This window comes from Bubalus bubalis, chromosome 2, assembly GCF_019923935.1.
Source record: "Bubalus bubalis isolate 160015118507 breed Murrah chromosome 2, NDDB_SH_1, whole genome shotgun sequence".
NCBI lineage: Eukaryota > Metazoa > Chordata > Mammalia > Artiodactyla > Bovidae > Bubalus > Bubalus bubalis.
Genome location: NC_059158.1, coordinates 138,189,856 through 138,215,512, shown reverse-complemented (window position 1 = coordinate 138,215,512; position 25,657 = coordinate 138,189,856). Strand labels below are relative to the sequence as shown.

The 25,657-nt window shown below is 40.6% G+C and overlaps 2 protein-coding genes and 1 long non-coding RNA gene across 5 annotated transcripts in view; 2 read left to right on the top strand and 1 right to left on the bottom strand.

Moving 5' to 3' along the window:
• The window catches only part of LOC102406576 (MOB-like protein phocein), a 44,870-nt gene extending 29,835 nt beyond the window's left edge, over positions 1-15,035 (bottom strand). The window contains exons 1-4 of one of the 2 annotated variants that reach the window (XM_006078162.4): positions 14,756-14,997; positions 14,027-14,191; positions 12,997-13,086; positions 12,744-12,917 (exon numbers count right to left, since the gene is read on the bottom strand). In XM_006078162.4, the coding sequence (XP_006078224.1) occupies positions 12,867-12,917; positions 12,997-13,086; positions 14,027-14,191; positions 14,756-14,758 (309 nt within the window). In that variant the 5' untranslated portion in view covers positions 14,759-14,997 and the 3' untranslated portion in view covers positions 12,744-12,866. Of the gene's footprint in view, positions 1-12,743; positions 12,918-12,996; positions 13,087-14,026; positions 14,192-14,755 lie in introns of those variants that run through there. The other variant, XM_025277930.2, reaches the window with a different exon arrangement.
• LOC123331809 lies at positions 77-4,854 on the top strand. Its single transcript, XR_006548604.1, has 3 exons — positions 77-170; positions 4,126-4,212; positions 4,794-4,854. It is a non-coding gene; the product is annotated as an uncharacterized LOC123331809 (long non-coding RNA).
• A 21-nt stretch (positions 15,036-15,056) lies between the features above and the next one.
• On the top strand, positions 15,057-25,359 carry HSPD1 (heat shock protein family D (Hsp60) member 1). Of its 2 annotated transcripts, none has more exons than XM_006078161.3 (12): positions 15,057-15,197; positions 16,339-16,514; positions 17,468-17,720; positions 19,035-19,117; positions 19,872-19,967; positions 20,365-20,458; positions 20,719-20,887; positions 22,988-23,087; positions 23,630-23,875; positions 23,997-24,171; positions 24,462-24,640; positions 24,732-25,359. In XM_006078161.3, the coding sequence occupies exons 2-12, from the start codon at positions 16,341-16,343 to the stop codon at positions 24,882-24,884; spliced, it is 1,722 nt and encodes a 573-aa protein (XP_006078223.1). In that variant the 5' UTR covers positions 15,057-15,197; positions 16,339-16,340; the 3' UTR covers positions 24,885-25,359. The 2 variants fall into 2 exon arrangements, with proteins under 2 accessions (XP_006078223.1, XP_006078222.1); XM_006078160.3 differs by lacking the exon at positions 15,057-15,197 and adding an exon at positions 15,258-15,414.
• Positions 25,360-25,657: the final 298 nt, after the last annotated feature.

The following is a 25,657-nucleotide window of genomic DNA, read 5'->3' as shown; positions in this document are numbered from 1 at the left end:
GGGCGACTGCTGACGGCACAGCCGTAGCCCGCGCGGGGCAGGGTGGGAGGAACCGGAGGAGTCCCTGAAAGGGCCAGCTGGCGGAGGGAGGGGGACAAGAAAAGGAACAGCCGTCGACTCTCTGGCGGCGAAGTGGAGGGAGGGAGAGACCCGGCTGCCAAGGACTAAGAGTGAGTAGCAAAGGGAATTCCGCCAGCCAGCGCAGAGAACCACCATCCCCAAGTGGGAATGTGCAAATTCGGCGTAACGCGTTATGCATCTCCTTGGGCTTACGTTAGTTAACTGGAAGAACGGAGCTTGCACAATGGCGACCGTTTCAGTTGTCCGTTGTGCAAGCAAATACCTAGAGAAGCGTAAGTCTGTCCCGAAATCTGCCTAGATGTGCAAAGTGAAAAACAGGTCAGCAGTCTTGGAAAATTACACAGACCCTGCATGAAATCGACCAGTTTCAAATCATACTCAGGCTTAGAGTGTAAAACGGTATTTCCGCCATCCGCTAACTTCAAAGCCAAGGATCTTTCATTGACAAGTTTGTGTAGATAAGAGACCCAGATGCCAGTTACCTGGGGGTAGAGGGGACATAGGGTATTGTGTGTTAAGCAGACAAAATTAGCTTGTATTTTTTTGCAAGTCAGAAGCAGGAGGAGAAAATGAATGCCCCTTCATCGACGGTGGGTGTTGTACATCCCAGAATTTCAGTTTTTCTTTGTTGCAAGTTTTAAGTTTTCTCTTAAGTCATGGAATCACAGACGTATTAGCAAACTTTTTTTTGGTTCCTGCTTGGATATCTTAAAATGTTTGATCTGGGATGAGGGAGGCCTTTAGGTTATCAGATGGGAAGACAGTTAAATTAGTAAACAATGCATATAGTAGGGTAATTTCCAAGAGAGGAAAGCATCAGATATCCCATCCCATCAAGTACACCTAAAGGTGTATTAAGAATGCTGAGACATGTAACAGAGTCTCCAAAGATGAAAGCCAGGAGTGGATGAGAGGGTGGTTAAAATTAGTGCAAAGCTGAATAACTATCATGACTTGGAATTTCGTTCAGAAGCATTTAATATGGGAAGCCTGTCTGCCTTTAAATAAAGATTTCTTCTTTCTGGAAGATGTAGAGACTGGTAACTTTTCAAGAGAAAGGACAACTCCATCACTAACTTATAAGTGCAAAAAATTTATTCATCCAACAAGTGTTTATTAAGCCCCACTGTGTGTTTGGCACTGAGGTAAAAGTATAAAAAGGCCCCATCCTTAAGGATAAGTTGATTAGAGTCTAGCAATGGAGACAGCCATGCAAATCACCAGCTCTTTTAATAAATACAGTGAGAATCTAAGACAAGCAGCCCCTAAATGTTGCCACCCTAAGAGAGATATGGGTGGATCTGTAGAGAGCAGATTCTTAGGTCTGTGGACAACCTCACCTCCCTTACTCCAAGGATTCAGTTATAATTTCCTGAATTGTGTGGTAGTCCCCGAGCTGTAAATATCAGTTACCTATAGTTGAAGGGGCTCATCTTAATGTTCTCTTAAGTCCAGAGTTCAGTTCAGTTCAGTCGTTCAGTCGTGTCTGACTCTTTGCGACCCCATGAATCACAGCACACCAGGCCTCCCTGTCCATCACCAACTCCCAGAGTTTACCCAAACTCATGTCCATCGAGTTGGTGGTGCCATCCAGCCATCTCATCCTCTGTCGTCCCCTTCTCCTCCTGCCCCCAGTCCCTCCCAGCATCAGGGCTTTTCCAGTGAGTCAACTCTTCGCATGAGGTAGCCAGAGTTTTGGAGTTTCAGCTTCAGCATCAGTCCTTCCAATGAACACCCAGGACTGATCTCCTTTAGGATGGACTGGTTGGATCTCCTTGCAGTCCAAGGGACTCTCAAGAGTCTTCTCCAACACCACAGTTCAAAAGCATCAATTCTTCGGCACTCAGCTTTCTTCACAGTCCAACTCACACCCATACATGACTACTGGAAAAACCATAGCCTTGACTAGACAGACCTTTGTTGGCAAAGTAATGTCTCTGCTTTTGAATATGCTGTCTAGGCTGGTCATAGCTTTCCTTCCAAGGAGTAAGCATCTTTTAATTTCATGGCTGGTAGTAATACTTAAATACTGTTTAAACCCATCTGAAAAGAACAAAAGAAAAAGGGAATAAGTAGGTGTTAAATTCAGGAACAAAATACATATTCATCTCTTTGAAAAGTCTAATTATGTTACATTGTGATGTCAATTCTGGCCTTGTTTACAGGAAGAACCTTGGTCTTTATGGTTGAAATGTTTCTAGCTCATAACCTTCACATTTTAATCTGACGTTTAATCTGTCAGTCTGCAGATTGGAGGTCTGCAGACCTCCAAACAATAATAATTCTATAACCACATTAATTTAGGGAGTCGGGGGAGGAAGAAAAGAGCATGATCAGTAATAACAGTAACATGTAAAAATGGGTTACTTGAATATTTTGGTTAAAGAAGTAGTTTTTTTTAAAAGCAAGATGAACAAATGAAAATAACTCTGGACTGAGATTCAAGAAGTCTAAATTCTCTTCCTTGTTGACTGTAAGACTTTGAACAGTTTATCAAATAAAAGGGTTTGTGTGTGTGTAAGGCGGGTGGGGGGAATGAAATCAGTGCACAGCAGTTCTTTCCTTCTGCCTCATAAGAGTATGATCTATTGGGGGCTTCCCTGGTGGTCCAGTGGTTAAGAATCCACCTTGTAATGCTGGGAACATGGGTTTGATCCATGGTCTCAGAAGATCTCACATGCCATGGAGCAACCAAGCCCGTGGAGCACAAATACTGAGCCTGTGCTCTAGAGCACATGAGCTGAAACTGCTGAAGCTCAGGCACCCTAGAGCCTGTGCTTTGCAACAGGAGAAGCCACTGCAGTGAGAAGCTTGCAACTAGAAGCTCTCCACAACTAGAGAAAGCCCATCTGCAGCAATGAAGACCCAGTGCAGCAAAAATTGATTAATTTTAAAGTCTCTCAAAAGTTTTAGAAGAAAATACTCTGTAAATCCAACAAATCATAAGCAATTTCAAAACGTCTACGCAATATGAAATCCTCCTTGGGGAGGTTTAAAATCCAGCTAAAATAGTGAATGCCCATTGTGTTTGGGCACTGAGCAAGAGCTGAGAACCATGAATAAGATGTATAAGCTCCTTTCTTCAAAAAGTTTAAAAATGAATAGGAAAGGAGGATATGTAAATTACTATACTACAGACAAAATGTCTTTGGTTGATGGTTACCTGTTTGCTATCCACACCCCTTGACACATGCTTTTTGCAAAGAGACTTTACTGTTGCTCGGTATCCATCTGTCCCAATTTGAGCAGGGAAAGGTAAACCCTTCTTTAGCTGAGGGATAAATCCTTGTTGGCCTAAGCCAATGTTTAAAGGGTGAGCATATGACTCCATTTTAGCTTAAGGAGCTATGAAAAGATACCTGATGGAGCACTTTGGGGAAAGGTTTTCTTGCTCTTGAGGAGACAGTAAAAGAGATAGTCCCTTTTTTGTGCCGCTGAACCTTGTCAAGTCTGGGGCTGCATCAACCCTCTTGACTTGAAGGAAGCCAGCCTAAGAGCAAAGCTGATGCACTAACCAATGCATGAAGTACTTGAAATGTGCCATGAAATAGCATTTATTGAGGGGATTTCATAGAGGCAATTTCGTTCCAGGCTAAGCAAAATTGAAGCAGCAGTGAAGTATGGAGATGTATATTCACAGCTGAACAAAAAGTAGTTGTATATGTAGTTTTGTACATTTTTAACATATTATTTGAAAATTCATTTCTCTTCATAAAAATTGTTATGGACAATTTATAAAGGTCAAACAAGACACTTTTGACTACAAATGAGTGAGATACTCAGCTTCCACAGCACTTCATTTTTATCTCTAGAATATTTGACCAATTAGTGGTAGCTAATTGCCAATTGTGGTAGCTAGTTGCCAAGATGTCCTCCAGTGATTATCATCTCTTCAGTGTGAGAGACAACCAAATGAAGAACACCTTTGGTTCTCTCACACACTGAATAGGGCGGACCTGTTTAATCAAAATAGGAAACTTTGAAAATGATGTTGTGTGACTCCTGATGTTAGGCCATAAAAGACATTGTGCCTTGCTCTCTCAGCTCACCTCCCTTGGGTAAGCTAAGACGCTGTCATGTGTGAGGATCCTCAAGTTGCCCACAAGGGATCCACTGAAGCTCCTGCCAAAAGTAAGCATCAACTTGCCAGCAAGAGTAACCATCTTGGAAGTATAACTTGCAGATCCCAGTCAAACCTTTGGCCTATGCTAGCCTCATAAAATTTGGGATAAGCAGATCCCAAATTTCTGATGTCCAGATACTGTGTGAGATATTGTTGTTTTAAGCCACTAAGTTTGGGATGATTTGTTAAGCAGCAGTAGATAACTAATACAGTAGTTCCTGAATCTTCAGGAAGGAAAGATATGATCAGAAGAGAGAAGTCACAACAGACAATTATCATTTCCTTTTTTCCATAGGGCACCTAATGTCTTTCATGAAGTTAGGGGCATTTTCTACTTTTATTTTCTAGATGACACCAGTTTCTAAAATTATGTTATTGTTTACTTCTGCCCATTTTATTCACAACAAACTCTGGAAAATTCTTGAAGAGATGGGAATACCAGACCACCTGACCTGCCTCTTGAGAAATCTGTATGCAGGTCAGGAAGCAACAGTTAGAACTGGATATGGAACAACAGACTGTTTCCAAATAGGGAAAGGAGTGTGTCAAGGCTGTATACTGTCACCCTGCTTATTTAATTTCTTTGCAGAGTACATGAGAAACGCTGCGCTGGATGAAGCACAAGCTTGAATCAAGATTGCAGGGAGAAATATCAATAACCTCAGATATGCAGATGACACCGTGCTTATGGCAGAAAGCGAAGAAGAACTAAAGAGCCTCTTGATGAAAGGGAAAGAGGAGTGAAAAGTTGGCTTAAAGCTCAACATTCAGAAAACTACCATCATGGCATCTGGTCCCATCACTTCAAGGCAATTAGATGGATAAACAGTGGAAACAGTGACAGACTTTATTTTGGGGGGGACCGAAATAACTGTAGATGGTGACTGCAGCCATGAAATTAAAAGATGCTTACTCCTTGGAAGAAAAGCTATGACCAACCTAGGCAGCATATTAAAAAACAGAGACATTACTTTGCCAACAAAGGTCCGTCAAAGCTTTGTCTAGTCAAAGCTATGGTTTTTCCAGTAGTCATGTATGGATGTGAGTTGGACTATAAAGAAACCTGAGCACCGAAGAATCGATGTTTTTGAACTGTGGTGTTGGAGAAGACTCTTGAGAGTCCCTTGGACTGCAAGGAGGTCCAACCAGTCCATCCTAAAGGAAATCAGTACTGAATATTCATTGGAAGGACTGATGCTAAAGCTGAAACTCCAATACTTTGGCCACTTGATGTGAAGAACTGACTCATTTGAAAAGACCCTGATACTGGGAAAGGTTGGAGGCAGGAGGAGAAGGGGACAACAGAGAATGAGATGGTTGGATGGCATCACCGACTCAATGGACATGAGTTTGAGTAATCTCCAGGAGCTGGGGATGGACAGGGAAGCCTGGCGTGCTGCAGTCCATGGGGTCGCAGAGTCGGACATGACTGAGCGACTGAACTGTACTGATTTTATTCATCCCTGTATCTCTAGTGCCTAAGACAGTGAATGGGGAGTTCCCTAGTGGTCCAGTGGCTTAGACTGCAGTCTCAGTGCTGGGGGCCTGGGTTTGATTCCTGGTCAGGGAACTAGATCCCGCATGACATAACTAAGAGTTTGCACTTGGAACTAAGACCCAGTACAGCCAAATAAATTTAAATCGAAAAAAACTTTTTTAAATGAATGACTTAAAAATACTATAATAAATTGGTCTTTTGAAATAATAAGTCAGATAAGTAAGTACCCACTGATATTTTTTCCAAGTCAAATCTCTAGGCAAAATGAGACTGAAAAGTGTTTTGTAAGAGTTTGGCTAAATTTTAACATCTTAAAGAAAGAGGCTTAACTTGTAAGACGAGGGTTTGGATCCATTTCTTATCTCTTATAACAGGAAAATCTCAAGATAAGATTGAAAAAATACAAAAACAAAAAACCATAAAAATACCTAAAGAAACTATGGAAGAACCTTCTATTGGAGACTTTTCAGAGTTTGAAATAATAACTAGAAGCTATAATGGAAAATTTTATTTATTCAGCTATACCAAAATGACTTCCTGCAAATTCAAAGCATTAAAAAAATCAGTCAAATTATAAACTGGAGGAAAAAACTTACCACAAAGAGCCAATTTCCGTGAATGATAAGGATATCAAATCATAAAAGGCCAGTTACCCAGTAGGAAAGTGAGCAGCAGATATTAACAGTCAATAGGAACAGTTAACAGGAAAGAAAATAGAGATGGCTCTTAAACACATGAGATCACCCTTATCCATAAAGATAAATTAAAATGATTTCTTTGGAAAAATAAAAATTCGTAACATCTTATATTATTGAGAGTGGGAGGAAATCAACAATCATACATTGCTGGTAAGATTATTAATCGGTAGAACTTCTCTGAAGGGCAACTTGAAGATGTTTGTGTGTGTGTGTGTGTGTGTGTATGTGTGTATGATTAAGGTTCACATAACTGTTGACATGGGCTTCCCAGGAGGCTCAATAGTAAAGAATCTGCCTGCAATGCAGAAGACGCAGGCTCAGTAACTGCATCAGGAAGATCCCCTGGAGAAGTAAATGACAACCCACTCCTAGAAAATCCCATGGACAGAGGAGCCTGGCAGGCTGTGTAGCTCGTGGGGTTGCAAACGAGTCAGATACAACTTAGCAACTAAGTAACAATGACCCTTTGAACATAGCAATTTCATGCCCAGCAGTTTATCTTAAAGATATAAAATCTATGCAAAATTTTATTTATTTCAGAAGTATTTCTAAGAGCCTAAGTTTAGAATTTAAATATCAATCAATAGGAAATGCTTAAATTTTGGTTCATCCATATAATGAAACATCATACAGCTATAAGGAGAATGAAACTTTTATATGTACTTTATAGATTAATTCCTAAGACAAAATTGTTAATACAAAAAATAAAAATAAAAGGCAAGGTGCCAATTGGTGTGTACAGAATATTTTACTTTTGAGAAGTATATATATATATTTCATATGCACGAGATACATATGTATACACACACAAATACATATGTATACATAAAACACCCCTGGAAGAAAGAATATAAACTGTAACACCAGTGCCTCCAGGGATGGAACCAGGTGGCTAAGGCACAGGGATGGGAAGGAATCTTTTCAATGTACATCCTTTTGAATTTTTACCTACATACACATTGCATGCGTTCATGGTCAGTCACTTCAGTCATGTCTGACTCTTGTGACCCCTGGGCTGTAGCCCTCCAGGCTCCTCTGTCCATGAAATTATCTCAGCAAGAATACTGAAGTGGGTTGCCATTTTCTTCTCCAGGGGATCTCTCCCACCCAGGGATCAAACCCACATCTCTTGCACTGGCAGGCAGATTCTTTACCACTGAGATACTTGGGAAGCCCACAAACAGACTATCTAGTTTTAAATGTTAATACAATTAAAGTTTAAGGAAAAAAAATATCAGGCTTGACTCAAAATGTTAAGGAACATCTAGTGGCCCCCCCCCTTTTTTTTTACAGTTAATTCTTAAACCCAGAGAGGTTGAGATGATTTGTCAACTATCACATAACTACTATTTTCTGGGCTCCAAAATCACTGCAGATGGTGATTGCAGCCATGAAATTAAAAGACGCTTACTCCTAGGAAGGAAAGTTATGACCAACCTAGATAGCATATTCAAAAGCAGAGACATTATTTTGTCAACAAAGGTCCGACTAGTCAAGGCTATGGTTTTTCCAGTGGTCATGTATGGATGGATGTGAGAGTTGGACTATAAAGAAAGCTGAGGGCCGAAGAATTGATGCTTTTGAACTGTGATGTTGGAGAAGACTCTTGAGAGTCCCTTGGACTGCAAGGAGATCCAACCAGTCCATCCTAAAGGAAATCAGTCTTGGGTGTTTATTGGACGGACTAATGTTGAAGCTGAAACTCCAGTACTTTGGCCACCTGATGTGAAGAGCTGACTCACTGGAAAAGACCCCGATGCTGGGAAAGATTGAGGGCAGGAGGAGAAGGGAACGACAGAGGATGAGATGGTTGGATGACATCACTGACTCAATGGACATGAGTTTGGGTGGACTCCGGGAGTTGGTGATGGATAGGGAGGCCTGGCATGCTGCAGTTCACGGGGTCGCAAAGAGTTGGACACGACTGAGCGACTGAACTGACTGAATGACTATGTAAGCTATACAGGATCTAGAACCTAGGTTTGATTGAGCTCTCTCATACAGATTGCTTAAGGGTTAAAAAAAAAAAAAAAGACATTTAAATAGACTTCACATAAATAAAAAGTTCTAAAGTCCATTTTGGTGTGAGTGCAGAGAAAACAGCAATTAACTTGCTGGATGAGGCATGACCTGGCATCATGCTGGCGAGCAATCTGGCAGCCCTTTGCTAAGTCACTTCAGTCGTGTCCGACTCTATGTGACCCCATAGACGTCAGTCCACCAGGCTCCCCTGTCCCTGGGATCCTCCAGGCAAGAACACTGGAGTGGGTTGCTATTTCCTTCTCCAATGCATGAAAGTGAAGTTGCTCAGTCATGTCCGACTTAGCAACCCCATGGACTGCAGCCTACCAGGCTCCTCCATCCATGGGATTTTCCAGGCAAGAGTACTGGAGTGGGTTGCCATTGCCTTCTCCACTGGCAGCCCTTACCCAGAAGTTGAAAATGCTCACAGCCAGGTTAAGTGCACTATTGAGAGTACAGGGAGGAACTGTCATATAGGGTATCAAACAAATATATGTTTATATTGAAAACACTGTGATAGGATAGAGAGATCAATGGATCAGACTGTAAAATCCAGGAATATGTTTGTTTAAAAATTTAATGTATGATAAAGGTGACATCTCAAATTTGGGGGCAGGGGAGTGGTGGTGGGAAGAGTGGGTAATCCAATAAAGTTAACCATTGGTTAAAAAAAAGTCAGACACATATACTGTACACTAAATGGATCAATGAATTACTTATATTTCAAAAAAAAAAGTGTACTAGAAGAATGAGATTTAACTAGAAACAAAAACTGCACAAATAAGGAAACAAATGTGACAAATTCACAGCCCTAAAACCTTACAATCCATGTTGGTGGTAAACCAGAATGGTGTGCCCACTGTGGCAGTTTGGCGGATCCTCAAAAAGTTAAAAAATAGAACTACCATAGTTCTTTGTATTCAGAAACCCCACTTCTGAGTATTTTTCTAAAAGAACTGAAATCAGAATCTCAAAGAGATATATTAGCACTCTCATCTGAATTGTAGCACTATTTACAATTGCCAAGCTGTGGAAGCATCATGTCCACCTATTGTATGAAGGGAGAAAACATGGTATTGCATACAATGGAATTATTACTCAGCTTTAAATACTTGACAACACGGAATGAACCTTGAGGACAATAAGCTAAGTCAAATAAGCCAATCATAGAAGGACAAAATACTGTATTCCACATACATGAAGTATCTAAAATAGCTGTAGAAGCAGAGACTAGGACAGTGGTTGCCAGGAACTAGGGGGAGGGGAAAATGAGTTTTTAATCAATGGGCATAAAGTTTCATTTATTCAATATTATAATGTACACTTAAAAACCTGTTAAGGTGTATTTCATACTAAGTGTTCTTACTACAATAAAAAAATGAAAAAATACCTATTTTATAATGTCAATTTTTAAAAATAAGAACTTTCTGTAAAGCATAGTTTCTGGAGCAATAGAGGAAAAAAATCATAATCTTGATAATGGTAACAACTTCCACAGCAGAATAGAACCCTGGTAATTTTATTCTTAATTTTTCAAAAAATTTTTTGTGTAGAATAGTGAAATGAAGACTTTAAAGTCAGACAAGGTTGAGTTCAGTTCCAACCTATGACTTAAAATTTATGTTACCTTGAGCAAGTTCCTCTACCTATCTGCATCCTTCTCCTGTGAGGCAAAGAACATCAAACAGTATTGCTATGATTACACAGGTAAGTAGGATTTTATGTTAAGTCACTAGAACAATGCCTGGCAAGAGCTCAAAAATGGTAAGGCCATCATTAAAATTCCAGTCAGAATTTTACCTGTTTTACCTTTCTCCTTACTATTTTCCTGTTGAACAAAAAGTAAATGCCAGCACACCTCTCTAAAACACATGGATCCACATCCCCAATTCCCAGATTCTGGGCCCAAATTTCTCATGCCAAAATTCTTTTCCCTGTTAATTTTTAATATAATCTCATAAAGTGATTCTTTAGCAGTTCTGCTAGACAAGGACAACTTCTCTGGTACAAAAAGAATCCTCCCATCCTTCTGATTTAGGTTATGGACAGAGCCCTGAAATTCTAAGATAGCAAGTAATTCTGAGGATGAATAAGGTTTGTAAACTCATCTTAGATCTCAAAACGTACATATTTCCTTGGGTCCTGGGAAAACAATCACGGATGAGAAAGTCATAGACCTTGGACTGGATTCCTAATTACAGTTTACTGACCACATGGCCTTGAGTAAGTTTCTTCATTTCCTCTGTGAGTTCTCTCATTGCTAAAACAAATCTGTGCTTACAGGATTACAATGTGCAGTGCACATTAGCTGTGCCTGACACACAGTAGGAAACTGATGGCCCCTATGGGTTCTGTAAAAATAGGCATTCCTTTTTTTAACCTAAATATGACAAAAAGCCTTATACAGCAAAATGTCACTAACATTTCGTAAATACTCAGTTCAGTTCAGTCACTCAGTCATGTCCGACTCTTTGCGACCCCATGAATCGCAGCACACCAGGCCTCCCTGTCCATCACCATCCCCCGGAGTTCACTCAAACTCACATCCATCGAGTCGGTGATGCCATCCAGCCATCTCATCCTCTGTCGTCCCCTTCTCCTCCTGCCCCCAATCCCTCCCAGCATCAGAGTTTTTTCCAATGAGTCAACTCTTCGCGTGAGGTGGCCAAAGTACTGGAGTTTCAGCTTTAGCATCATTGCTTCCAAAGAAATCGTAAATACACAAACATACTATTTTATTGATGGGGATATTATCAAAAGTTGAGATTATTCCTTTATCACTTAAAATTTAGATTTTGATTCCACAAGACAAATATGGAATACAACTTTTAAAAGACATTATCATAGACTAGTTTATGAGCAACCAAAACTAGAAAACAGATTTGACTGCAAGGCAAAAATCGCTGGTAGCTGACAGTCAAGATTAGGCGTTGGTAATGAACTCCAGTGTAGGGTTGTTTGGGTTCAAATCTTAATTCTCCTGGCTCCTAAATCAAGCTATTTGTCCTGTTCTGTTTCCTATTTGTTAAAATCAATAAACTGTATACTAGATAACCTAATTGTCAGACACTTAGGTACCCCTTCCCTTTTTCCACAGTTGTTATCTGAAATAATGCCTATCACGTGCTTAGAACGGGTTGACAAAGTAGCAGAGGCCCTAACAGTTTAGACAGCATGTAAACGTATATAGACTACCTATGTCCAAATCAGGCAATGGCAACCCACTCCAGTACTCTTGCCTGGAAAATCCCATGGATGGAGGAGCCTGGTGGGCTGCAGTCCATGGGGTCGCTAAGAGTCGGGCACGACTGAGCGACTTCACTTTCACGCATTGGAGAAGGAAATGGCAACCCACTCGTGTTCTTGCTTGGAGAATCCCAGGGACGGGGGAGCCTGGTGGGCTGCCGTCTTTGGGGTCACACGGAGTCGGACATGACTGAAGCGACTTAGCAGCAGCAGCAGCGTCCTGTTATTACTTAACCCCCTTTGTGTCTCACCTTCCTTATATGCAAGATGTGACTGATGGTACTTGACTCATATGCTCTTGAAAGATTAAGCCATGTGATGTATGACAAGTACCTACAACAGTAGCTCATACCTAGAAAATGCTCCTGAAGTGTTAGCTATACTGTCACTCAGTGCCTAGCCTAGAATTCACAAGGTACTCAGCCAGTGTGAGCTATTACACCCTACCTTGGATTTCTAACTATGTAGTGAAAATGTTCATTAAGTTTTTCAAAATATAACTTAAACAAGACATATGATACTAGATTTGCATAAGTGAAGAACTATACTTAAATGTTTGGTATATATGAAGTCAGAATGTTGCCACTTGTCTTCACCTTAGAAAGTTGTTAGCATAAATCCATGGCTTTGAATCAGCATCAACTATATACTTGGTAAAGTTAACCTTAACGTGAAGATTGAAAACCTTGTTTTCCAGTTTTCTGCAGGTTACCTCTATCTGGCCCCACATAAACCATGAACCCTAAAGTAACTGTAAAGCAAGTGTCAGTTGCTCAGTCGTGTCTGACTCTTTGCAACTGCATGTATCGTAGCCTGTCAGGCTTCTCTGTCCATGGATTTTCCAGGCAAGAATACTGGAGTGGGTAGCCATTCCCTTCTCCAGGGGACCGACCCAACCCAGGGATTGAACCTGGGTCCCCTGCACTATAAGCAGAGTCTTTACCATTTGAGCCACGAGGGAAGCCTAAGAACCATCTTAAATAACTAAATAAAAATTAACCATTGATTTATATATTTTTATTTGGAAATGTTTATACCAGTACAGTGAAACTAAATTTTTAGACACTGGATGTCATTAGCTTGGATATCATTAGTTTATTATAAAAGAGAAACATGGAAATTATTTACATGATGAAAGATTTCAGAACTTCAGTGGAATGGGCAGCTTCACGTGATGCCATTTCAATAGTGACTTATTTCAGTCGACATATTTCCCAAGAATGTCACCATCTCTAAATAAGAAATAATCCTGCAAACAGAGAAACCATTAGTTAAGAAAACTAATAGCAAATATTTAACCTATCCTTAATATTATGAAGTTTACACACCTTGTCATCTAGAACTACTTTGGTGCCTCCGTATTCTGGGAGAAGAACTTTATCTCCAACTTTCACACTAACTGGTTGAATCTCTCCACCCTTAAGAAAACAAGGATGTTTATTAGTTAAGACGTTTAGTTAATCAAACCATATATTTACACTTTTATTAATCAACTGTGTGCACTGGAATCAGATGTTTAAAAAGGGCTTTGGTGGCCAAGTGGTATAATTTATAGTCATGGTTCTTCACTCAAAAATATCACTGTAGAGGTACACTTTGAAATAAGGCACACACAGTGGCTTCAACTAAAACATGATTTCAGTTTAAAGGGTCAAAGAATTATACTGGGAAAAGTAACTTTAAGCTTTTTAATCGTTAAATATTAACATACTTGAAGTAATATGTTACTTCACAACCAAGTGAGGTAAACCAGTTTTTAAAACCATATGTACAATGGTCATGTTTAACTTGAACACGTAAAAACTTAATTTTCTGACTTTGGAATATATACTTCATTTACTTTTGCGATTCAGTTTCTGTTCCTCCAAAGCAGATTTAGGAAGAGGGACTGAAGTAGAGTGCCCAAAATCTTCCTATTCCTAACTCCAGGATAGCCCCTTGCTAGAACTTTCTTAGCGGTACCTGAAACAATGCAATGAACATATATGACCCCAGGGCATTTATGCAATATTCTAGTTGACACTTTCAGAAGTCTGAGGTCTAACCCTCAGTTGGAGACTAACTGGAAGGCCAGTTCTTACATGCAATTAGGATTAAAGGATTAGGGCAATTTCAGTGTGTTAGAGGTCAGACTAAAAGTTCAAATTTATACCTACTGATTTTAATGCCGTGGAACTCTTCCTCCATCATATACACTAAGGTTTTTTTTTTCTTCCCTGATTACAATCATTTTTGCTGAAAGCAGATTAGTTGTGAACCCACTGGGGAATTATCTTTTTAATAACCACCAAAGCTCCCTACCCCCCCGCCACCCCCCCATTTCACATAAAAATGAGTTCCATTTCAGTTCGCATTTACCTTTCCTTTAGAGCCTGATCCAACAGCTACCACCGTTGCTTGCAATACTTTTCCTTGTGATTTTTCTGGAAGCATAATCCCTCCTTTGGTTACAGTTTCGGCCGCACTTCTTTCAACTAATACTCGGTCAAAGAGGGGAAGAAACTTTCTAAATGCCTGTCCTGCCTTTGGAAAGAAAAACGTTAAATTTGAAACACAATGTATTCTAAACAGGCCACATGTGGCTTTCAAAGATAACGTCAATGTTCAGATTTTCCATTCAAAGCAAACACCTCTGAACGTTCAGTTCTAAATTCCGCGTTTAATTTCCCACTGCTATGAGTGTTAGGGGTCGTTGTTGCTCCTCTGGTCAGCAGCCAGACTAGCTTCAAGGACAAGCTTAGTTTCTTCCAAGGTCAATCCTTCCAAGGATTTTCTGTAAATTGTTATTAAACACTGAAGTCCCTCTGCTGTGGCCACGCTTTTTTCAAGACCATTACATACCCACCAAGGTCCCGCAGGAGGCGTGCGTCGGGATTCCCGCCCCCTGACCCACGCGCTGCTTCACACGCGCGTGCAAAGAGCCCTGCTCGGAGGAAAGGGTCGGCGGGGTCTCGCCTCTCTAGGGCTTGGGCGGGCGCGGGTCTCTGATCTCTACTCCTCCCGCGAGGCCCAAAGGAAATCGCCTGGGCTCGCCATGAGCCCCAGACCAACCCGGGTGCGCCGGCCTTCAGCCCACGCGGGACTCACCATGACTCCTGCTGCCGCAGCTCGTACTCTGCTCTCACGCCACAGGCAAAAGGAGAGACCTGCTGTCGGACCCTCCGGACACGTGAACGCGGAAAAAAAAAAACTGACCACCGCGCAGGCGCGCTCGCTCCCGCCCAGCCCCTCCCCGCGAAAGGGGGGTGGCCGCACCAGCGCGCACCCCTATTCGTTTTCTGGGCTCTGCGCAGGCCACTGACGCGCGGACCCGGAGGCGGAAGAAAAGAGCAACTCTTTCTAGGCTTTTCTAGGCCGCCAGCCTAGGTGAAAGTACTAACCCTTTGCACCCCCTCCCGGAAATGACGCGTTTGACCCTTGACCCACATAGAGCCAGGCTCTTTCCGGAACGTTCTGGAACGGCGCGCAGCCCGGGAACTAGCCTAAACGAGCCGGAGAGGGCTGAACCCGCTGGCCTGGCCCGGCGCGGGTAGGGAGGGGCGGGACTGGCGCGCGGAGCGTGCAGATTGCAGGGCCCAGGCGGCCGGGAAGGGGGTGGGCACCGCCCGCAGGCGCGCTGCGGAGGGGCGGGGGGAGCGGCGGAGGGAGGGGACACGGGCTCATTGCCGTGCGCACCCTGCACTCTGTCCCTCACTCGCCGCCGACGGCCTGTCTCGTCGCCCGCACGTCGCGCCGCTGCCCCGCAGGTACGCGCCCGCTCCGCGCCGCCTCACCCGTGCGGTTCGGACCCCGGAGCCGTCCTTCCTGTCTCCGCTGAGCCGGTGCGCCGGCGAGAGCCAGAGCTTCCCCCGGCGCCGCAGGCCCGGGCCTGCTGAGCCAGGCCTCGTGGGTGCACGCGGGGGCCCGTCACGTGCGGCGTGGATCGCTCGCCCAGCCGGGCACAGCAGGGAGGGCTTGCCCACGAGTGTGCGCGTAGTCGGGCGATTGTATTCACATCGATCCTCTGGTGAAAGGCGGTTGTGCTTGTGGCCGAGGGTAGAGTGCCAGGGAGGGTGGTCGCAGTGTGTGGGAGCGGCTTTTGGCCTGGGGGACTGCTGGGATATGGCATCTCCACCTTTGACCTTGCTTGGCTGTCCTGATGGAAAGACACGTGGGGCCGCTGGGAGTGGGCCCGGCCGCCGCCCCCAGCATCGTGGCCTTGCCCGCTGCTCTGATACAGTAGCCCCGAGTGGATACATGAAGACACATTTTAGTAAACGGATTTTTGCAGCGTCAGGAGTATTTTCCTTTCCTTGGTCACTTGGGTTTATAATTTGCCCCTTTTCTGTAGACTTGGTTTTCCAGGGGACATTTGCAGCTGATTTGCTCTCAAGGCCATTTTAGCGGTGAAATATTAACTCGTTTTTAGCGTAGGAAGTAATAGCCGTGGGGAAGAAGAAGAGCGTGCATTTTTTCTGTAGGTCAGGCATGGGGCGACCTCTTAAAGATTGCACTAGTAGCTGGTGTTGTGGCGGCGGTGGCGGGTTCCGAGGCCCAGGTATCGTGGATGCCAGACGTCAGCCCAGTTCACTTCTAATATTTCTCGTTCTGTTGCATGGGTGTCATGTTTGTGTTGTAACCCCACGGGTAGTGGTAGTAGTGTCCTGATTATCTGTCTGTTTCTCCTTCAGAAATGCTTCGATTACCCGCAGTCCTTCGTCAAATGAGGCCAGTGTCTAGGGCACTGGCTCCTCATCTCACTCGGGCTTATGCCAAAGATGTAAAATTCGGTGCAGATGCTCGAGCCTTAATGCTTCAAGGTGTAGACCTTTTAGCCGATGCTGTAGCCGTTACTATGGGGCCAAAGGTATTCTTATTTTGTTGTAATTTATAGTATTGTTAAGGCGTAACATTTTGCCAGTGGCAAGAGTCACGCCAAGCTATTAAACAGTTCTTAGGTATTCATAAACTGCTTGTGCCAAATTTGTGAAACTCTTTTGTGCAAAGTGTGATGTAATCAAGTGGTAACTCCTAGCTTAAGATGGATGGTTATACTCAAGGTAGGTAGAATTAATCTCCCTTGCCTGCTTGAGTTAAATTTTGGATCCTTTCCCAGTAGTTAGTACTAGGCATAGGTGGAAGAATGTAACATCCACAGTACCTTAAGTATGAGCTTTTAAGTCTCATTTAACGAAGAGATTGGTGAATGAGGAGTAACAAGTAAATGGAGGGTCGTACTGGGTGGAGCGATGCTTCAGTTCAGGCTGAAGACAATACAAATATCAAAGTGATCCAACTGAGCAAAGTAATGGCATTTGCATGCCTCACAAGAAGCAGCTTTGGTTCAAGCCACCAGTACTGTTTGCATCATATTTTAAGATTTAATGTTGAACAACTCAGGAAGGCTGCACTGTTCTTGTCTTGCCATTGGTATTTTAGAAACTAAATTTTAAAATAAGTTCAAAAGTAAGTTTTCATATTATTATTATAGCAGGCACTGGACAAAACTTAAATATGAATTATGTGGAGACTTCTGGAATTTCATTATAATCTCCCAAGTTAATGTTGGTTAAGTCTTTAGAAATTTTCTCTCTTATAACAGCTCATCCAAGGTTATGCACTTGGCAATGAAGTCATTTTGTCTGTAAGAACATTGATGAACTTGCCCTTGAGATTCATGTAGCAGGTCGGATAAAAATGATCAGATGTTGCATTGAGGCTTTAAAGTAATTGCCTATTATGAAAAATGCTCTTTTTATTTTAAGCTAAGTAGTACTTATCGTGTGACTCTGTGGCATTTTTTTCCTTCTGCAATTATAGGGAAGGACAGTGATTATTGAACAGAGTTGGGGAAGTCCCAAAGTGACAAAAGATGGTGTGACTGTTGCAAAGTCTATTGATTTAAAAGATAAATATAAAAATATTGGCGCTAAACTTGTTCAAGATGTTGCCAATAACACAAACGAAGAGGCCGGGGATGGCACCACTACCGCTACTGTACTGGCACGCTCTATTGCCAAGGAAGGCTTCGAGAAGATTAGCAAAGGTGCTAATCCAGTGGAAATCAGGAGAGGTAGGAATGTCTCTCTTCATTGTCACCACAGTGTTTTGAACTGTCAGGTTATCTGTTAAATTATATTAGCAAGTTGATTCTTTCTTGTTTCTCCTGTCTCCTAAAAATTTTTTTAAATCTTTTTTTTTTTTTTTAATGCCTAAGTATTTGTGTTTAAATGCCTAAGTGATTGAATTCCTGACTATGGGATGGGCATTGTGCTAGGTGGCAAAGAGGAGACTAAGATGCTTGTGCCCTGTGTCCGAAGTCATCCATCCCTGTGTCATTGTCCCCTGGCTCATTTCTCCCCCAAACCAAGTTTATTGTAAGTTGCAGCATGTACTGTGTATTTCTAAAGCAGTAAGTTCAAGAAAACGTCACCCAGGATATCAGAATGGGTTTTTATTTTTTATAAAGCAGTTTCTTCTTAACAGCACATATTATGTTATGAGTCTGAATTTTGTTTATTATTACTTGTTTGGGGGAGTTAGGCCACAGTTTAAAGATCTCCTCAGCATGGAATTGCTGTGTGTTTCTGGGTTGTATTACCAGCCACATGTAGGAGACGTAAACTAGGAGGCACATGAGAGTAAAGGGAAAGGCTTCCGAAAATGGGATGAGGTATCATCTCATCTATTTCAGTGTTTGAGATCCAAATGAATGTGTCTCATTAAAAGCAGTTTGACTGGCAAGTATGAATTGAGGTTATTAAGGGTTACTTCTCAAAGAAAGTCATTGTTATTACAAATTGCTATCAATTATTTTTGTGAAGTAACATTTCTCAAAATAAGGAAAGAGCTAGCACTGGTCTCCGTTGAAAAGACTATTCTCTCATAAATAAATCTGTATTGTGGTGACATTGAATGTTAAAGGTGGTTGTTCATAAATTACATATTAAATGAGGAAATTTCAGCCAGTTAAAAACTTGCAGGGGTATAGCCACAAGAAAGTCCTTATCCTTGACAGTTATACTTGTTGAAAATAAAGGACTGTAATCCATTTTGGTCCTTTGTGTCCTTCAGTGGAGGAGAAATCTGCTAGATGACCCTGTAAGAAATGATTGAATTGGGAAAGATTTACATAGAATGAGTTGAATGGTGAGATTCTTGAAAGTGTACACTTTTTTTTTTAATGCAGTTTTTAAAAATAATTTTGGCATTGTGGTACTTGATCTTTTAAAGTTTGTGTTTCATTGCATGCCATCCAACTGCCTTGTGATTAGGAAGAGTACTGGTACAGAAGCATTAAGGCATTGATACACTTAACATGAATCAGAATTCTAGTTGACATAGAGCCATGAGGGAATAAGCATTGTAATACGTGTTCTTGAACCAGGTGTGATGTTAGCTGTTGATGCTGTAATTGCTGAACTTAAGAAGCAGTCTAAACCTGTGACAACCCCTGAAGAGATTGCTCAGGTATGGATTTTTAAAGTAACATGATTTTATCCTATAATTACACAACAGTGTTAGGATAACAGTATTACCCAGTCACCAACATTTGAAGCATTTTTCTTACTGCTAGAGATTTGAAAAATTCCCCCACCAGGGATTGAACCTCTGCAGTGGAACATGGTGTCTTAACCCCTGGACCACCAGGAAGTCCCCATAATTTGAGTCTTAATGAGTTGTCATTTTAGTTCTGCATGACTGAGTAAAAACTCATTTGTGTGGAAAATGTTATTTGGCTGTTTATCAAAGATGAATAATTTCATTTTCTAATATTGCCACATTTGCCAAGGGAAAAAAGGGTAACGGGTCATTAGGCTCTTTCTTTCTTTTTTTTGCCACCCTGCCTGGCTTGTGGGATCCTAGTTCCCCAACCAGGGATGGAATCTGGGCCCCTGCAGTGAAAGCGGCAAGTCCTAACCACTGGACCACAAGGGAATTCCCTCTTTTTTGTTTTTGTTTAAAAGAATAATTGTGTGTTTATTTCATTTCTTTCAAAAATAATGTAGAAAATAATCAAATTTTTTAAAAATTGCAATGGGATCAGTTATTCATTAGAATTATTATGCTTAAAATCCCCTCTGCCTGTCTCACCACCACCATCACCCTGCCTCTAGCATTTCACCAAGGATATATCAATTGGGAAGTTAATGAGAAAAGGGAGGGGAGTGATTGAGGAAGATAGCCTTACCTTTAATTTGAAAGAGTAGTTTGATTATTTCAGGTTGCTACAATTTCTGCAAATGGAGACAAAGAAATTGGCAACATCATTTCTGATGCCATGAAAAAAGTTGGAAGAAAGGGTGTTATCACAGTAAAGGTAAGTTTGTTTTTAATGATAGATGGAAACAGATGTCTGATAATCTGAGTTTTACAGGTACAAAAATTTGATCTACATATGTTTCCAAAAGTGTGTTCTGTTTCATTCCTTCACATGTAACACTGGCACCTGTACAGAATAATGTGTTTATTGTGTTCGGGTGAATTATTAACCTATGGCTTTGGACGTAAATGCATCCTGATTTAGATGATATTGACGTCTAGCTGTAAAAAGTTAGTTGAAATACATATTCTTGCAAAAGTAGAGTTGGATGCCCTGGGATATTTGCATAATTCTATCTGAATTCTTTATGAGAAGTGGGGACTACTTATTAATTGGTTTGAAACTAGTCTTTGTGTAATGAAATTCACATAACGAATTCTTTGACTTTTCATAGGATGGAAAAACACTGAATGATGAATTAGAAATTATTGAAGGCATGAAGTTTGACAGAGGATATATTTCTCCATACTTTATTAATACATCAAAAGGTAAGAGCAAATGGGTAACTGAATTTTTTTTTAAGCATAGTTTAATATGTGACACCCTGAGGACATTTGTCAGTGTCATACGTCAAAAGTAAATTCATGTGTTCCAAATGTTCGTGTGTTTTAGAAAGAAAAACATGAACTGATCGGTCACTTTAAAAGTGTACTGGAACTTTGCTCTAGCGGTTTTTCATTTAAATTAAACTGCAGTCATTTTCAGCAGAATGGCCTCAAGTTGGTGAGAAATGTTCTTTGCTTTTCAGGTCAGAAATGTGAATTCCAAGATGCATATGTTCTATTGAGTGAAAAGAAAATTTCTAGTGTCCAGTCCATTGTTCCTGCTCTTGAAATTGCCAATGCTCACCGGAAGCCCTTGGTCATAATTGCTGAAGATGTGGACGGAGAAGCTCTAAGTACCCTTGTTTTGAATAGGTAATAGGCAGTGGTATTTGGTTTACATTTCTGGATGAAAGGCAAATATTTGTATTGGTGTTTGAAATCTCCTTTATGTACATTCTCCTTGAACCACTTGTGTTTGTATAATATTGGTGGGTGTCATGAACCTTTAGTCCAGTTATGATTGTCTTTTTTGAATAGGGTCCCTGAGTCCTTAATGTTTTATGTACCTTTTCATAAGGTAGCCTAAGTATTTACAGTTGTTTTGAAGATAAATGGCTGTTTTGGGTTTTGTATTTTTTACAAAAAAAGATTTATGGAAAAGATATATTCACAATTACAGTTTTTCATGAGGAGAGGTAAACAACTGCCATTCTAAATGTATCTGGTATTTGGCATTTTACATAATTTTCTAAAGGAAAAATTTTGTTAATGAATAGTCTAAAATAGAGAAATTGGTACTCAGGTTGGGGTCTATTAATTTTTTAGATCTATAATGTATTACATTTTACTTTAAGACAAAAATGTTAATACTGTAGACAGAATCTTAGGGGAGTTTCATTTTTTGGGGGGTTTTTTTTGGCGCCTGTGAAATCTTAGTTCCCTGACCAAGGAGGGCATTTTTAAAATACATATTCTTCCTAATCCTACAGCTGGGGTGAATCAGAAATGAGATTCTCAAATTTTTATTATAATGGAAATGCACAAATGAAATAATCAGGTATATATTACAGAATTGCATATTTTGACCTGACCTAAATGAGTTTACTTATCCTGTAATGTTTATAGCCTGGATATGCTTTTGAGGTTATGAAAAGCCCTAGAGATAGTGGGATGTGAAGCAGAAATAGAAGAACAACAGGCCTGAAAAGTTCTGATTGAGCCATTTTACTGGTTGCTGTAAAGTTGGATCTCCAGTTTATTGGCATATTATCAGAGCTTAACCTTCTTGTTTTTATTTGGCTCCTCAATAAAGCCAAGTCTGTCTTAAAGTTTATATATTACTTCCATTTCAATCTGGTTTCAAACGAGCATTTTAAAAATTATATATTCTAAATATTCATTACCTGATTAAAATGAAGGTAAGCTTAATGATATCAGAAGTATTTACATTTATAAGGGAATTGAATTAAAAACATTGCTTGCTCAGAATACAGCAGTAATACATAATAACTATAAATGGAGCTTGTAACTTTAAAATTTGTCATGTGTCAATCACCTAAAATATATAGTATTGTAAATCAACTGTCCCTCACTAAAAAAGCAAAAACTGCTCAAACTGACTTTAGTTTAGTTTTAGTTCAGTCACTCAGTCATGTCCAACTCTTTGCGACCCCGTGATTTGCAGCACGCCAGACCTCCCTGTCCATCACCAGCTCCTGGAGTTCACTCAAACTCACGTACATTGAGTCGGTGATGCCATCCAGTCATCTCATCCTCTGTCGTCCCCTTCTCCTCCTGCCCCCAATCCCTCCCAGCATCAGAGTCTTTTCCAGTGAGTCAGCTCTTCGCATGAGGTGGCCAAAGTACTGGAGTTTCAGCTTTAGCATCATTCCTTCCGAAGAAATCCCAGGGCTGATCTCCTTCAGAATGGACTGGTTGGATCTCCTTGCAGTCCAAGGGACTCTCAAGAGTCTTCTCCAACACCACAGTTCAAAAGCATCAATTTTTCGGCGCTCAGCTTTCTTCACAGTCCAACTCTCACATCCATACATGACCACAGGAAAAACCATAGCCTTGACTAGACGAACCTTTGTTGACAAAGTAATGTCTCTGCTTTTGAATACGCTATCTAGGTTGGTCAAACTGACTTTAATAGCAACCTAATCTAATACTAAATGGTTAAGGGTAAATGCTCATTAGATGATCCCCAAATTTAAGAGCAGGGAGGCCTGGCGTGCTGTAATTCATGGGGTTGAAAGAGTTGGACACAACTGGGCAACTGAACTGAATTGACTGAATTCTGATTTTCGCAGTCTATAAAAGTTATCACTGTTTAATTTACATGTTTTCAAGTGGAATGTAGGGTCAGAAGGTAAGCAGAAAGTGCAGTTTCCCAAGTAACCTTAGTTATTAGAACTTGAAGTAGACTGGCATTGTTATAAAATTTAAATCTTATTAATAACTTCTTAACAGGCTGAAAGTTGGTCTTCAAGTTGTGGCAGTCAAAGCTCCAGGTTTTGGTGACAATAGAAAGAACCAGCTTAAAGACATGGCTATTGCTACTGGTGGTGCAGTAAGTAAAATAGATGTGATTTTGGTTTATTGACTGTTATGTATACATCGAGGTCTGAAATTTATAGGTAGAATTCACATTTTCACAAATCTGTGTTACTTTTCAATAGAATGTAGAGTTTGGGTCAAACAGCACTAAGGATCCTTTCTTTAATTTGCCATGAGTGGTCTTTTAACTTGTTTTCAGGAATGTATTATAATAGAAAAAGGCAGGATTTAAGAGTTTAGGCCTAGGGTCTAGTCTTGGTTTCACCAAAAGTATGTCCTTAGATGAGTTTTCTGAGTTCACTTGTTTCTCAAAGCTTAGTATTAATTGAGGATTAAGTGGGAAGTTGGAAATGTAATGAAAAACTGTGCAAGTTCTGTTTGGTCTAGCTATAGTCTTGAAATTTCAGATTTCAAGGAAACAGTATTACAAGATGCTTTTCTTATCAAAACACTTGTAGGATATGTTAATGATCTTGGTATAATGAAAAATGCCTGTAATCTGTAATTTGTTCTTTTTATTTTGTGGTTTGTTCATTTAAAAAAATGTTTTCATAGGTATTTGGAGAAGAAGGACTAAATCTAAATCTAGAAGATGTTCAGCCTCATGACTTAGGAAAAGTTGGAGAGGTCATTGTGACCAAAGATGATGCCATGCTCTTGAAAGGAAAAGGTGACAAGGCTCAAATTGAAAAGCGTATCCAAGAGATCATTGAGCAGTTAGATATCACAACTAGCGAATATGAAAAGGAAAAACTGAATGAACGTCTGGCAAAACTCTCAGATGGTGTTGCTGTGTTGAAGGTAAGATTCATTGTTGTAAATAAGCTGTGCGGGTTCCAAGCCCAAGTAAAGTAGGATTCTTGGCATTTAGCATCTTGAGTAGGAGAAGCCATACTAACTGGAATTCTTTTTTGATTTTTAGGTTGGTGGGACAAGTGATGTTGAAGTGAATGAAAAGAAAGACAGAGTTACAGATGCTCTTAATGCCACACGAGCTGCTGTTGAAGAAGGCATTGTTCTGGGAGGGGGCTGTGCCCTGCTTCGGTGCATTCCAGCCTTGGAGTCAATAACTCCAGCTAATGAAGATCAAAAAACAGGTAAAAAGTTACCTTAGAAATGAGTTTACTTGCAACTTGATTTTAGACTTTCTGTTGTTAGAGTTGTATTGTTGCTGCCCCCTAGATAGAACAAGAAGTCACAAAGCAGTTTTCAGAATAACAGAAGTAGAATAACAGTGTTGTTGTCAGAGATCTTTCAGGCAGAATCACTTGACCTGTGGTGTTCTCCCAATTGGAATTATCTATGTCATTATTCTCACAAGGAGAACTGTGCTGTAATACTTAAAAAGGAAAGAACTTAATTTGCTAAAATATTATTTTCTTTATAGGTATAGAAATAATTAAAAAAACACTCAAAATTCCTGCAATGACCATTGCTAAGAATGCAGGTGTTGAAGGATCATTGATAGTTGAGAAAATTATGCAGAGTTCTTCAGAAGTCGGTTATGATGCTATGCTTGGAGATTTTGTGAATATGGTGGAAAAAGGAATCATTGATCCAACTAAGGTAAATAGTTGACCACTGTCTAAACATGCTAAGTCTTGTTCTTTTTTTTTTAACTAAGGAAAAGTAATATTTTATGAAAACTTTTCCCTAGGTTGTAAGAACTGCATTACTGGATGCTGCCGGAGTGGCCTCTCTCTTAACAACAGCAGAAGTTGTCGTCACAGAAATTCCTAAAGAAGAGAAGGATCCCGGAATGGGTGGCATGGGTGGAATGGGAGGTGGCATGGGAGGTGGCATGTTCTAACTCCTAGAATAGTGCTTTGCCATTATTAATGAACTGTGAGAGGACACTCAAGGCAGTGTTCCTCACCAATAACTTCAGGAGAGGTCAGTTGAAGGAGCTGACTGAAGAAAAGGCTGGCTGATGTTTAAGAAAATAACTATAACCATCAGTTACTGGTTTCACTTGACAACATAGAATGGTTTACTGCTGTCATTGTCCATGCCTACAGATAATTTATTTTATATTTTTAAATAAAGACATTTGTACATTCCTGATAAATGAGCTTAAGAGCCATGTACCAATGTACTGCTTTCAACTTAAATCATTGAGGCATTTTTACTACTATTCTGTTAAAATCAGGATTTTAGTGCTTGCTATCACCAAATGAGACGTTAAGAAACAGCCTTTCTGTGGAGAGTAAGAACAATTGTGTACAGAGTAGAGAAATACCCAATTATGTGACAACCTTTGTGTAATAAAAATTGTTTAAAGTTAACTGTGTTAGCTTTTCTGTGATCTAGAGAATGTGAGGAATGAAAGCCAGTTGAAGAGGGGAGAGGTAAGGTTTGACCCAAGTCTATAAAATGTTTCCTGCCTATTGTTTAGTACATTTCTCCGTTTCTCTTTGCTGCAGACTGGATTCAGTTCAGTTCAGTCGCTCAGTCATGTCCAACTCTTTGTGACCCCATGAACCGCAGCACACCAGGCCTCCTTGTCCATCACCAACTCCTGGAGTTTACCCAAACTCATGTCCATTGAGTCGGTGATGCCATCTAACCATCTCATTCTCTGTC